Source organism: Ictalurus punctatus, chromosome 28 (genome assembly GCF_001660625.3).
Source record: "Ictalurus punctatus breed USDA103 chromosome 28, Coco_2.0, whole genome shotgun sequence".
In the NCBI taxonomy this organism is placed as follows: Eukaryota; Metazoa; Chordata; class Actinopteri; order Siluriformes; family Ictaluridae; genus Ictalurus; species Ictalurus punctatus.
The window spans coordinates 19,885,549-19,900,548 of record NC_030443.2 but is presented as its reverse complement, the minus strand read 5'-3'; the positions used below and the strand labels follow the sequence as shown (position 1 = coordinate 19,900,548).

The 15,000-nt window shown below is 45.9% G+C and overlaps 1 protein-coding gene across 2 annotated transcripts in view; it reads right to left on the bottom strand.

Annotated features, from left to right (window-relative positions):
- Positions 1-15,000, bottom strand: part of LOC108259799 (disks large homolog 4) — a 54,357-nt gene that overhangs the window by 5,321 nt on the left and 34,036 nt on the right. Inside the window, exons 1-2 of one of the 2 annotated variants that reach the window (XM_017459514.3) lie at positions 13,445-13,787; positions 2,231-2,392 (exon numbers count right to left, since the gene is read on the bottom strand). In XM_017459514.3, the coding sequence (XP_017315003.1) occupies positions 2,231-2,392; positions 13,445-13,564 (282 nt within the window). In that variant the 5' untranslated portion in view covers positions 13,565-13,787. Of the gene's footprint in view, positions 1-2,230; positions 2,393-13,444; positions 13,788-15,000 lie in introns of those variants that run through there. The other variant, XM_053677182.1, reaches the window with a different exon arrangement.

Genomic DNA, 15,000 nt, shown 5'->3' with positions numbered 1-15,000 from the left:
AGCTCCCGATTTTTAATTAAACACACTCTCACACTCTCACACCCGCGTCCTTCAAGTGCACCGATTATGGATTTGAAACGCGCCTAATTTTGTTTTAAAGCTCTCATACGATAGATTTACACACATCCGAGGTCATAAAACACTTTAACGTGCTCATCATTTAAACTGCAGCATTACCTTTTCCTCCAGTGTCACAAACGACTCGTTAAATGATTCGTTCTAAAGGATTTGTTCTGACTCCTCCTTTCAGAGAGCATACTCTGCTCTGATTGGTTAGATGTCTCAGTCTGTTGTGATTGGTCTACCGCTGTCAGCGAGCAGCCGATGAAGACCAGAGGCGGGGCTTTTTGTTACAAAACTACGAAAGTTAGTACCGGAAGTAAGTCTGGAATCTCTAACGACTCGATTCAGCTGTTCAGAATCGATTCCTTCTTTTCAATAAGTCCGTTTGTCGTGCGCTTTGATTTTTGAAATTTTGCAGACTTTTTACATTCACAAACAGGTCTATATACACACGACATGAAAGGGAATATTTGAAAACCATAATACTAAAGTTGAAAAGGACCCGGATAGTCACACACTCTCTCTCCCCTGTCAATCACAGAGACTCTAGCCAATCGTGTGTCACTGTGAGCTGATGTATGCAGAACAGGAAGTCTAATACGTTATATAAGTTATATAAGGAATAACACGCTCCATGTCAGAATAACCGTGATCACTAGATGAAAACCCGGACGTTAAACTGTATCGTATGTCTTTCGTTTATTTTCACATTAACCTTGTGTTATTAAGACATTAATAAAAGTCAATTATACGAATCATTCCACAGAAATATTACGAGAAGCTGCCGCCGTTCTCAGAAAATTCTTAGTTGTAATTACGAGTTCTACGAGGGCGTGAACGCTCTTTACCAGTGGGAATCTCGTCATTACGGTAATTACGGCGGCCTGACGTGAGGAGGAGCTACTTTTACCCCCTGAAGTCAAGTATTTTCCTAAAACCGCACGCTCCAGAGCCTGTTATTGCGCTTATACCACAGCGATTACGATGCTGAAATTATTAAAGAACGACACGTCGCACGTTTGAACACTTTACAGTTAGATTCAGTAATTCAGTGTTGTACATCGCCCATGAGACGAGTTACTTCCTGTTCTCGATTACGTTATAGCAGCGGTAAACTCATCGTTCCATCACCAGCCTCTCTCTTTCTCTCTCTCTCTCTCTCTCTCTGTCTCTCTCTCTCTCTCTTTCTCTCTCTCTCTCTCTCTCACTGTCTCTCTCTCTCTCTCTTTCTCTCTCTCTCTCTCTCACTGTCTCTCTCTCTCTCGCCCTCTCTCTCTCTCTCTCTCTCTCGCTGTCTCTCTCTCTCTCTCTCTCTCTCTCTCTCTCTCGCTGTCTCTCTCTCTCTCGCTGTCTCTCTCTCTCTCTCTCTCTCTCTCTCTCTCGCTGTCTCTCTCTCTCTCTCTCTCTCTCTCTCTCTCGCTGTCTCTCTCTCTCGCTCTCTCTCTCGCTGTCTCTCTCTCTCTCTCTCTCTACCCTCTATCGTAAAACATAAAGTTACATAAATAAATTGACCTCTGTCTGTTACAAAGCACTGACACTGGAGACTCCTTCCGTAAACGTTTCCTCGATGATTTTTTAGTCCGTTTATGGGAAGTCACTGTGAATGAGCCGTTGCTATAGAAACGATAAGGTGTCAGAAGGAGAGCGTGAATATAAACCCGTCGTTCATGCTACAGTCCGAGCCGCGCTGTTACACAGAAACACTGCTCACCTTCTGACCAATCAGATGGGAGCACTCAGCCATGCGGGGGTGTGAATATACGGATGCGGACGGTGGTAAGGGAGTGAGGAAAGTTTCTGTACGGCAGGTCAGTGTGTAATCCTGTTAAAGGTCCCGCAAACTGGAGCCGGCCCAATAAAGGTTCTACAGCAGCCCGTAAAACGAGTTTATAGCGTGGCCTGTTAATAAAAGGAGTTGGACACGCCTGGTGTAAGACCCGAGTGTACGGGAATATAATCTAGTCGTAAATGAACACACGGAGATGATTGAGTTTTATATTTAAACCAGCGAGTCCTTCTTTAAATTAATTACATTCCGCTCCTTTACTGAACACACCCGACTGTGAGGATCAGGTTCACGGAGTCATAATGGAGGAGTTATCTTATTCAGCACCACTGTGTGTGTGTGTGTGTGTGTGTGTGTGTGTGTGTGTGTGTGTGTGCTTACCTTCACAGGAGAGATGTGTGTGTGTGGTGCGTATCCGTGCATGGTGTCCATAGCAGCCAGGTTCTTGTCACTCATGTGCAACATCTCAGCGCTTTTACTGTGGGCCAAGTGGGCGGGGCTATGCTCCAGGGGCGGAGTCTCCTCATCCTGATACCTGTACTTCTGCACAGAGAGAGAGAGAGAGAGAGAGAGAGAGAGAGAGAGAGAGAGACTCAGCCAGCTAGTCAATTAAAGAATTTTATAATCAAAGGTTTTTGTTCTAAACTAAAAACACAACAGCATTTTTGTTAAACGTGTTGTCCATAAGTATTGGCACACTTTTAAAGATAACCGTCTTGGACGACAGACTTACAGCAGTGCCGTGTTAACCTGTGCACGAGAAAAATAATATTTTTATAATATTATTATTAAATATTATAATAATATTTTAAAATATTTTTGGAATAAACGGATTTAAAATTAGGACATGGGCTTAATTACGAGGACGGGACGATACGATACGATACGATACGATCTGACCAAGTTCAACAGCAGGATGTGTGTGATAATGGATTGTGGTCTAGAGGTGGAGGATGGGATGCACTGCTAACGTAATGTACTGTATGATAAGAATAAATATACACTCTACGTATAACAAGTGTAAATATGGATATAATAACACAGTCGAGAAAACACCACAACATCATAGAAAAGAGGAACTGCAGGAAAGAAAGGAGGGATGCAGAGATGGAGGGATGGGGGATGGGGGGGTGGAGGGGCACAGTCAGCAGGAATGTTAGATCACATTACACTGTGACAGCAAGAGAGATGGAGAGAAAGAGTCAAAAGAAAGAGGGGGAGGAAGAAAAAAGAGAGACAGAACAGAGAGGTAATGCAAAAACGATGAGAGTCCAGAGAAAGATCTGGAACGGAGGAAGTAGAACAATCAGGGATTAGGAGTCGCTCCACGCAGGTGTGAGCTGGAGGATCATTTCACTCGTCTTACAGCAAGTTCACGTGTTTATTAATCATTTCTTTTTTAAATCTCAGACCTGCTTGCTTTTAGTGTCTCTATTCTTTCATGTGTGAAGTATTTATTTAAAAAAACACTCACGTAACTGCTTGAATGTTATTGAGCCTCATTACACATTTATAAAGCTGAAAGTGGATAAGGATTTCCTGAGGGTTGCCGAGAGCTGGAGGGACGGATGGCGGGATGGAGGGATGGACTGATGGGGGGTGGATGGAAGGATGGAGGGATGAAGGGATAGAGAGATGGAGGCATGGAAACGTAAAAGTCCTAAAAATTCAGTTCAGAATCAGAACTGTTTGAAAGTGAAAGTGTAAAAAATCGAGATTAGACCACTGTTCAGCTCTAATCAGATCTTATCCCTACTAACATTTGGAAACGTTCACTTCCTGTCCACAACAAAACATAAAAACGATTAAAAAAACAACAGAAAATGCCTGTGTCTGACCCCTGACCCCTGTGTCTGACCCCTGTGTCTGACCCCTGACCCCTGTGCCTGACCCCTGTGTCTGACCCCTGACCCCTGTGTCTGACCCCTGTGTCTGACCCCTGTGCCTGACCCCTGTGTCTGACCCCTGACCCCTGTGTCTGACCCCTGTGTCTGACCCCTGTGCCTGACCCCTGTGTCTGACCCCTGTGTCTGACCCCTGACCCCTGTGTCTGACCCCTGTGTCTGACCCCTGTGCCTGACCCCTGTGTCTGACCCCTGTGTCTGACCCCTGACCGTCCCTTACGGAAAAAACTCGCTTACATTTCACACGTGATCACGTGTTTCCCTGTATGTGATTATATGAGAAACAAGTGAAGTGTGAAGGTTCACGTGCTCGTTTTAATGTCCTGAAATTGCACGTGTGCACTCAAGTAAACAGATGACATCACATGTATGACTGTATGATTATACTGGGGAGTGGTGACCAGTAAAGACTCATCATCATTATATAAAACAAACAAACAAACAAACAAATAAATCCAAATGTGAACATTTAACATGCGAAAAGAAATAAATATGCAGAGGGGAAATAATCAGGTGTGAAATAAACACACGCACTACATCTGAAAAATGTGTGAAACGTCTAAAAAGTGTCACGTGCGTAAATCTAACACGTGACGTTCGGAAGACGAACTCTGAGGTAAAATAACCAGCACAGGAAGCAGCTTCACAGCATTACAGTCAGGTCCGCCATTTTGAATAACAGCACTGCAGTCAACACGTGGAATACAACAAACGTGAAATCAACACGTGGAATACACCCACCCAAAACCTCACGTGACCCCCGGGGGCTTGATCTCAAACGGAAAGGTCAGCTGGAAACTGGAATGACCTGTCAATCAACAATCAGCGTTCCGACGTGCGCTTGTGTGACAGAAGCCCGTCACCGAGCTAATCAAACAGCTGATTGGATATTTCTCTCTATGATATGACCTCGGGATGATAATTACATCCGTCGGCTCCGGTAAGCACGTGGCAAGCCATCGATAAGGTAAACCCGGCTTAAAATTTCACCCGAATAATTTCAATCCCCCCCAAACCACCACCACCTCCTCCTCCTCCCCCCAGGAACCCAGACAGCCCTGTGACAACCTGGGGACAACCCTGACCCCTAAATCTCCCTCACACACCAGCACGTGAGCAGAAATAACGTTTACTCCGTCTCACGGTACAAACGGGACAAACTTTATCTCAGGAGCACAAACACGGCCTATTTAAACACCTCCTCAGAACTGGAACACACGTAACTGTGTGTAAATCCAGATCTGTATACACACACACACACACACACACACACACACACACACACACACACACACGCATCATATCATACAGCGGCTCTGACAGTAGCGCAGGTGTATATGAACACGCCCGTTCTAATACGTTATCGTTTCTATAGCAACGGCTCGTTCACAGGGACTCGTACAGCCGACGCTCCAGATGGAAGGATTATAAACGTGTCTAATTGTCTTTATTAGACGCGTATGGAAGGAGTCTCCAGTGTCAGTGCTTCGTAACAGTCAGAGGTGAAGCTCTAAGTCTAATTTTCCGGCATCTTCAGGAAAGAGGAGTTTACACGTCTACGCGGTTTGCAGGTTTCTGCGTTGTTTTTGTCTGATTAATTTCAAGAGAGAGAATAACGAGAGTCTGGTGAGGGGAGGACTTTTTACAGCTGCTCTAACGTGAGCGAGAACAGGAACTAACGATGGACGTAACTATAAACGGATAAAACGTACGACATGACGTTCTTTAATGATGAAAAGCTTGTGAACGTTGCCGTGGTATAAGAGGAATAACACACGTGGGGACACGCTGTTAGAGGAATATAATCAACTACAGGCTAGTAAAAGTGCACGGATAAATTCTCTTATTTTTTGCTCTTTTCTCCGGTTCTGGTTCTGGTTCTGGTTGTATGTTCGGGCGTCGCTCCGATCCCAGAGCTGTTCAAAGCTATCCGAAGTCTGAAGATATGTTTTTCTCGAACAACACAAGAGGGACAGCCACTAAACACACACACACACACACACACACGGGCTCAGAAGGATCATGTTGTCCTGTGGGATTACGGACAGAAGGTTATTGATCACCTGATTGGTCAGTTATTTGGTGAACAGTGCGACTCTTCCTGTAAGTGGAAGAGAAATGGGGGAAGTATTGATTCCTGCTGCCTTTAATACAGTTTAGACAAAAAAACATGTGGGGGTGGGGGTACACACACTCACACACACACACACACACACACACACACACACACACTCACACACTCACATGCACACACACACACACTAACATGCACACACACACACACACACGCACACACACTCACATGCACACACACACACACTAACACGCACACACACACATGCACACACACACACACTAACACGCACACACACACACAGACACCTTTAACAATTTACCAAGTTTAACTGTTCAGAATAAAACGCACCAAATAGCATCAAAAGCTTTTCTTTTTACCTCCTGTCCAATCAGGATGCAGCTTGAGGGAGGGGCTAAGCTAGAAGATCCAACATGGAGGACACAGTATCGGTGAAAAGTCTTGTTAGTGAGTGAATATAACGAGATTTTTCACTGCCAATATTCCAATATAACAGCCCTGTCATGTTCACACACACACACACACAGCTGAGTGTGTGAGTGTGTGTGTGAGTGTGTGAGTGAGTGTGTGAGTGTGTGAGTGTGAGTGTGTGTGTGAGTGTGAGTGTGTGAGTGAGTGAGTGTGTGAGTGTGTGAGTGTGAGTGAGTGAGTGAGTGAGTGAGTGAGTGTGTGTGTGAGTGTGAGTGTGTGAGTGAGTGAGTGTGTGAGTGTGTGAGTGTGAGTGAGTGAGTGAGTGAGTGTGTGAGTGAGTGAGTGTGTGAGTGAGTGTGTGAGTGAGTGTGTGAGTGAGTGTGAGTGTGAGTGTGTGAGTGTGAGTGAGTGAGTGTGAGTGTGTGAGTGAGTGAGTGAGTGTGTGTGTGTGAGTGAGTGTGAGTGTGAGTGAGTGTGTGAGTGTGAGTGTGTGAGTGTGAGTGTGTGAGTGAGTGTGTGAGTGTGAGTGTGTGAGTGTGTGAGTGAGTGTGAGTGTGAGTGTGTGAGTGTGAGTGTGTGAGTGTGAGTGTGTGAGTGAGTGAGTGTGTGAGTGAGTGTGTGAGTGAGTGTGAGTGTGAGTGTGTGAGTGTGAGTGTGTGAGTGTGTGAGTGTGAGTGAGTGAGTGTGAGGGTGTGAGTGAGTGTGAGTGTGAGTGTGTGAGTGTGAGTGTGTGAGTGTGTGAGTGTGAGTGAGTGAGTGTGAGTGTGTGAGTGAGTGAGTGAGTGTGTGAGTGAGTGAGTGTGAGTGTGTGAGTGTGAGTGTGTGAGTGTGAGTGTGAGTGTGTGAGTGTGTGAGTGTGAGTGTGAGTGTGTGAGTGTGAGTGTGTGAGTGTGAGTGTGAGTGTGTGAGTGTGAGTGAGTGAGTGAGTGTGAGTGTGTGAGTGTGTGAGTGAGTGTGAGTGTGAGTGTGTGAGTGTGAGTGTGTGAGTGTGTGAGTGTGAGTGAGTGAGTGTGAGTGTGTGAGTGTGAGTGTGAGTGTGTGAGTGTGAGTGTGTGAGTGTGAGTGTGTGAGTGTGTGAGTGAGTGAGTGAGTGTGTGAGTGAGTGTGAGTGTGAGTGTGTGAGTGTGAGTGTGAGTGTGTGAGTGAGTGAGTGTGTGAGTGTGTGAGTGTGAGTGTGAGTGTGTGAGTGTGTGAGTGTGAGTGAGTGAGTGTGAGTGTGAGTGTGAGTGTGTGAGTGTGAGTGTGTGAGTGTGTGAGTGTGAGTGAGTGTGTGAGTGTGAGTGTGAGTGTGTGAGTGTGTGAGTGAGTGAGTGAGTGAGTGAGTGTGAGTGTGTGAGTGAGTGTGAGTGTGTGAGTGTGAGTGTGAGTGTGTGAGTGTGTGAGTGAGTGAGTGAGTGAGTGTGAGTGTGTGAGTGAGTGTGAGTGTGAGTGTGAGTGTGTGAGTGTGAGTGTGAGTGTGTGAGTGAGTGAGTGTGTGAGTGTGTGAGTGTGAGTGTGTGAGTGTGTGAGTGTGAGTGAGTGAGTGTGAGTGTGAGTGTGAGTGTGTGAGTGTGAGTGTGAGTGTGAGTGTGTGAGTGTGAGTGTGAGTGTGTGAGTGTGTGAGTGTGAGTGTGAGTGTGAGTGTGTGAGTGTGTGAGTGTGTGAGTGTGAGTGTGTGAGTGTGAGTGAGTGAGTGTGAGTGTGTGAGTGAGTGAGTGAGTGTGAGTGTGAGTGTGTGAGTGAGTGTGTGAGTGTGAGTGTGTGAGTGAGTGTGAGTGTGTGAGTGTGTGAGTGTGAGTGTGTGAGTGAGTGTGTGAGTGTGAGTGTGTGAGTGTGAGTGTGAGTTTTGCTGGGAGTTTGTTATAAACCTGTGCATTCTATCAGGATCTGTAAACTGTAGAAACGTCTTCAAACATCCTCAGATGATATTTTTGTCAGCTCGCCTTATTCATCAGAAGATTATTATAATACGTCATCTTTAAACATCCAGGAGGCTTCCTCTGCAGCACCGCGGGAGAATCGAGAGCACATGGTGTAATCTGAGACGCGGACGCTAACACACAGCTTCATAATACACGAGACGTGTGTGGGATTAGTCAACTCCTCCCATTACTGACTCTCACATACACAGCAGTGACAGAGCAAGAGAGAGAGAGAGACAGACTGAGAGAGAGAGAGACTGAGAGAGAGAGAGACAGAGACAGACTGAGACAGAGACAGACTGAGACAGAGACAGACTGAGAGAGAGAGAGAGACTGAGAGAGAGACAGACTGAGAGAGACAGACTAAGAGAGAGAGAGACTGAGAGAGAGACAGACTGAGAGAGACAGACTAAGAGAGAGACAGACTGAGACAGAGACAGACTGAGACAGAGACAGACTGAGAGAGACACAGACTAAGAGAGAGACAGACTGAGAGAGAGACAGACAGAGACAGACTGAGACAGAGACAGACTGAGAGAGAGACAGACTGAGAGAGAGACAGACAGAGACAGACTGAGACAGAGACAGACTGAGAGAGAGACAGACTGAGAGAGAGACAGACAGAGACAGACTGAGAGAGAGACAGACTGAGAGAGAGACAGACTGAGACAGACTGAGAGAGAGACAGACTGAGACAGAGACAGACTGAGAGAGAGACAGACTGAGAGAGAGACAGACAGAGACAGACTGAGAGAGAGACAGACTGAGAGAGAGACAGACTGAGACAGAGACGAGAAAGAGACAGACTGAGAGAGAGAGAGAGACAGAGACAGACTGAGAGAGAGACAGACAGAGAGAGAGACAGACTGAGACAGAGACAGACTGAGAGAGAGACAGACTGAGAGAGAGACAGACAGAGACAGACTGAGAGAGAGACAGACTGAGAGAGAGACAGACTGAGACAGAGACGAGAAAGAGACAGACTGAGAGAGAGAGACAGAGACAGAGAGAGAGAGACAGACTGAGAGAGAGACAGACTGAGAGAGAGAGAGATAGAGATAGACTGAGAGAGAGACAGACTAAGAGAGAGACAGACTGAGACAGAGACAGACTGAGACAGAGACAGACTGAGAGAGACAGACTAAGAGAGGGACAGACTGAGAGAGAGACAGACAGAGACAGACTGAGACAGAGACAGACTGAGAGAGAGACAGACTGAGAGAGAGACAGACAGAGACAGACTGAGACAGAGACAGACTGAGAGAGAGACAGACTGAGAGAGAGACAGACAGAGACAGACTGAGAGAGAGACAGACTGAGAGAGAGACAGACTGAGAGAGAGACAGACAGAGACAGACTGAGAGAGAGACAGACTGAGACAGAGACAGACTGAGACAGAGACGAGAAAGAGACAGACTGAGAGAGAGAGAGAGACAGAGACAGACAGAGAGAGAGACAGACTGAGACAGAGACAGACTGAGAGAGAGACAGACTGAGACAGAGACAGACTGAGACAGAGACGAGAAAGAGACAGACTGAGAGAGAGAGAGAGACAGAGACAGAGACAGACTGAGAGAGAGACAGACAGAGAGAGAGACAGACTGAGACAGACTGAGAGAGAGACAGACTGAGAGAGAGACAGACTGAGACAGAGACGAGAAAGAGACAGACTGAGAGAGAGACAGACTGAGAGAGAGACAGAGACAGACTGAGAGAGAGACAGACTAAGAGAGAGACAGACTGAGAGAGAGACAGACAGAGACAGACTGAGAGAGAGACAGACTAAGAGAGAGACAGACTGAGAGAGAGACAGACAGAGACAGACTGAGAGAGAGACAGACTGAGAGAGAGACAGACTGAGAGAGAGAGACAGAGACAGACTGAGAGAGAGACAGACAGAGACAGACTGAGAGAGAGACAGACTGAGAGAGAGACGAGAAAGAGACAGACTGAGACAGAGACAGACTGAGAGAAAGACAGACTAAGAGAGAGACAGACTGAGAGAGAGACAGACAGAGACAGACTGAGAGAGAGACAGACTAAGAGAGAGACAGACTGAGAGAGAGACAGACAGAGACAGACTGAGAGAGAGACAGACTGAGAGAGAGACAGACTGAGAGAGAGAGACAGACTGAGAGAGACTGAGAGAGAGACAGACTGAGAGAGAGACAGACTGAGACAGACTGAGAGAGAGACAGACTGAGAGAGAGACAGACTGAGAGAGAGACGAGAAAGAGACAGACTGAGACAGAGACAGACTGAGAGAGAGAGAGACAGACTGAGAGAGAGACAGAGACAGACTGAGAGAGAGACAGACTGAGACAGAGACAGACTGAGAGAGAGACAGAGTGAGAAAGAGACAGACTGAGAGAGACTGAGAGAGAGACAGACTGAGAGAGAGACAGACTGAGAGAGAGACGAGAAAGAGACAGACTGAGACAGAGACAGACTGAGAGAGAGAGAGACAGACTGAGAGAGAGACAGAGACAGACTGAGAGAGAGACAGACTGAGAGAGAGACAGACTGAGAGAGAGACAGACTGAGAGAGAGACAGACTGAGAGAGAACTGTAATTTTTTGTTTTATCTTGGGGTTTTTTTCTTCGCTTGTTCATCTGATCATTTGTTCTTTGTTCAGGTTTTATTCTTGATCCATATCAATGCTTTAGCGAAACACTGAACACTGCACTGAATTGAGAGAGACAGAGACAGCCTGAGAGACAGAGAGACTGAGAGAGAGACAGCCTGAGAGACAGAGAGACTGAGAGAGAGACAGCCTGAGAGACAGAGAGACTGAGAGAGAGACAGCCTGAGAGACAGAGAGACTGAGAGAGAGACAGCCTGAGAGACAGAGACGGAAAAAGAGAAAGAAAGACAGTGAGACAGACAGAGGGGCTTGATCGCTGTCTCACTTTCTCACCTGCTCTCTCTCTCTCTCTCTGTCTCTCTCTCTCTTTATCTCTCTCTCTCTCTTTATCTCTCTCACTCTCTTTATCTCTCTCACTCTCTGTCTCTCTCTCTCTTTATCTCTCTCTCTCTTTATCTCTCTCTCTGTCTCTCTCTCTCTTTATCTGTCTCTCTCTCTTTATCTGTCTCTCTCTCTTTATCTGTCTCTCTCTCTTTATCTCTCACACTCTCTTTCATATGATATTGATATCTCTCAGGTCAACCCACAGTAGCTTCATTAGCATTAGCATTAGCATTAGCATGACTGTCTACAGCTAAAGTGATCAATCATGTGAGATTATTTGAGGCGGTGCGTGTGTCTCCGGTCCTGTCTCTCTCTCCCTCTCTCTCTCCCTCTCTCTCTCAGACACACACACACACACACACACAAACACACACTGCAGGTTAAACACATCACTCTTCTGACACAACGAGATTTTCTGAGATATTTAGCCATGTTTAAATATTTATACAGGTTAAACACTGCGGGCTGTGCCACTGACACTCACTCACACACACACACACACACACACACACACACACACACACACACACACACACACACTCACAGCCCTTCAGATTTCTAACATTAAACACTGCAAATGTTCTAGTAACTGGCTCATAGTAAAGAACAGGTTGGGATGATAAGTGGTCACTGAATCACAGCTGATGAGTTTTGTGTTAGAATTAAATACTAATAAAAGGATTTTACTCGATCAGTAAAATTCTGGACGGATCAGTTCACATGACGATGATGTAATTCAGCTCCGGGTCGAGAAGCTCGTCATCTACTACATGAAATCCAAATCTAGTTCATATCCAGATCTCCTGAACCGACCGGTACACCGACCCGGCCTTGTCCTGACCGCGTTCAGGATCAGCAGGAGTATCAGGAGATGGTGATCAGAAACCAGGAGCTTTACCGTCGCTGTGTAAAATCCCTACAGGATCTGATCTGATCTGATCTGATCTGATCCACTGAGCGTTCACACACTGAAGCTGAATGTTTGTACTCTGAGATGTAAAGTCTGTACTTCAGATGAGTTTCAGTTTTTCTTTCCCTCACAGCACTGATAATAAAACTGAGGAGGAGGAGGGGGAGGAGTCTGTCTCACTTCCCTTCATTAATTCAGCAGTCTGAGAACCTGAGAACCACACCACAACCACAACACAACCACAACACAACCACAACACAACCACACTATCACACAACCACAACACAACCACACAACCACACTATCACACAACCACACAACCACACTATCACACAACCACACTATCACACAACCACAACACAACCACAACACAACCACACTATCACACAACCACAACACAACCACACTATCACACAACCACACTATCACACAACCACAACACAACCACAACACAACCACACTATCACACAACCACAACACAACCACAACACAACCACACTATCACACAACCACACTATCACACAACCACACTATCACACAACCACAACACAACCACAACACAACCACAACACAACCACACTATCACACAACCACACAACCACACTATCACACAACCACACTATCACACAACCACAACACAACCACAACACAACCACACTATCACACAACCACAACACAACCACAACACAACCACACTATCACACAACCACAACACAACCACAACACAACCACACTATCACACAACCACAACACAACCACAACACAACCACACTATCACACAACCACACTATCACACAACCACACTATCACACAACCACAACACAACCACAACACAACCACAACACAACCACACTATCACACAACCACAACACAACCACACAACCACACTATCACACAACCACAACACAACCACACTATCACACAACCACAACACAACCACACAACCACACTATCACACAACCACACAACCACACTATCACACAACCACACTATCACACAACCACACTATCACACAACCACACTAACACACAACCACACAACCACACTATCACACAACCACAACACAACCACACAACAACACTACCACACAACCACACTATCACACAACCACAACACAACCACACAACAACACTATCACACAACCACAACACAACCACAACACAACCACACTATCACACAACCACACTATCACATAATCACACTATCACACAACCACATTATCACACTATCACACAACTACACAAACACACAAACACACAATCACACTCACACTCTCACACTGTCACACTGTCAGCAGCACACTGAGTCTCTCTTCTCAGGGATGGAGATTTAAGCGACCTTAATGCTCTTATTAGACTACTGAACTTCTGTCATGTCCACCCTGTACCTGTGTCCCTCCCCTTACCTTACAGCCGAACATGAGGGACAGTGTCCGCTTACTGCACACGAGCTTACACTGACACATCACCGGAGACAAACACTTCAGATTCCTCCACGGAGGAGACATGATCACCGCGGCTGCCATGAGAGAGAGAGAGAGAGAGAGAGAGAGAGAGAGAGAGAGAGAGAGAGAGAGAGAAGGCACGCGACGACCGGCCGGTACCGAGAGACTCACGCGCTAGCCGGAGATTATTTTCTTTAAAGCGCGCGGAGGACGGAGAGACAGAGAGAGAGAGAGAGTGAGAGAGAGAGTGAGAGAGAGAGAGAGAGAGAGAGAGAGAGAGAGAGAGAGAGAGAATGAGGATGGAGGAAAGAAAGAAAGCGAGAGAGAGAGAGAGAGACCGCGAGCTGATTAGAGGAGTGAGGCGGGATCTGCTTACACTGCAAGGTTACTTACACACACACACACACACACACACACACACGCTACCTTCCTTAAAGGGAACGAATTTATTTCTAACATTATACATTTACATTTGATTATATTATAATTTATAATTATTTATCATACAGTCTGAAATTTAATTTCGTGGTTTTGCAAAAATCTAAAATCTGAAACGAATTTAAACAATTTCTATAAAAACTCTCTCTCTCTCTCTCTCCCTCTCTATCTATCTCTCTCTCCATCTCTCTCTCTCTCTCTCTCTCTCTCTCTCTCTCTCTCCCTCTCTATCTATCTCTCTCTCCATCTCTCTCTCTCTCTCTCTCTCTCCCTCTCTATCTATCTCTCTCTCCATCTCTCTCTCTCTCTCCCTCTCTATCTCTCTCTCTCTCCATCTCTCTCTCTCTCTCTCTCTCTCTCCCTCTCTATCTATCTCTCTCTCCATCTCTCTCTCTATCTCTCTCTCTCTCTCTCTCTCTCTATCTATCTATCTATCTCTCTCCCTCTCTATCTATCTCTCTCTCCATCTCTCTCTCTCTCTCTCTCTCTCTCTCTCTCTCTCTCTCATCTCTCTATTATTTCACATTTTGGGGTTTTCGGAGTTTTAATCCCGCTGTTTTTCCCGGAGCTAAAACGGCACATCACTGACACATCACAACACAAAATCACGCGCCCATGATTATAATAATACTTCTGTTAGTGATGGGAAGATCTGATCATCTGACTGACTCGGATCATCTGACTGACTCGGATCATCTGACTGACTCAGATCTTTGAATCTCCTTCTTGGTCATGAACGACTCATCTTAGGTCGTGACCGAGATCTTCAGCAGTGTGATGAAAACTTTATTTTTATTGCATAAGTTACATAAAAGTTCATGTTTCATTGTCGCCGATATTTAACTTGGTTTTAAATCCATCATCTTTACGTTGAATCCCAAACGATCCGTTTCCATATTCGACTTCCTCTCCAGTTCCACTAAACCCTCTTTACGCCGTACGATTGACCTGGCGCGATGTTTCTGTCGCTGATAAAAATCACACATCGTGAGTGAATTGTTCAGTCGCAGGTTCAGATTGGAGTCTCAGAGAGAAGTGCGAGTGTCAGTCAGTGCGAGAAGTTTGTGATTAAAGTCTCA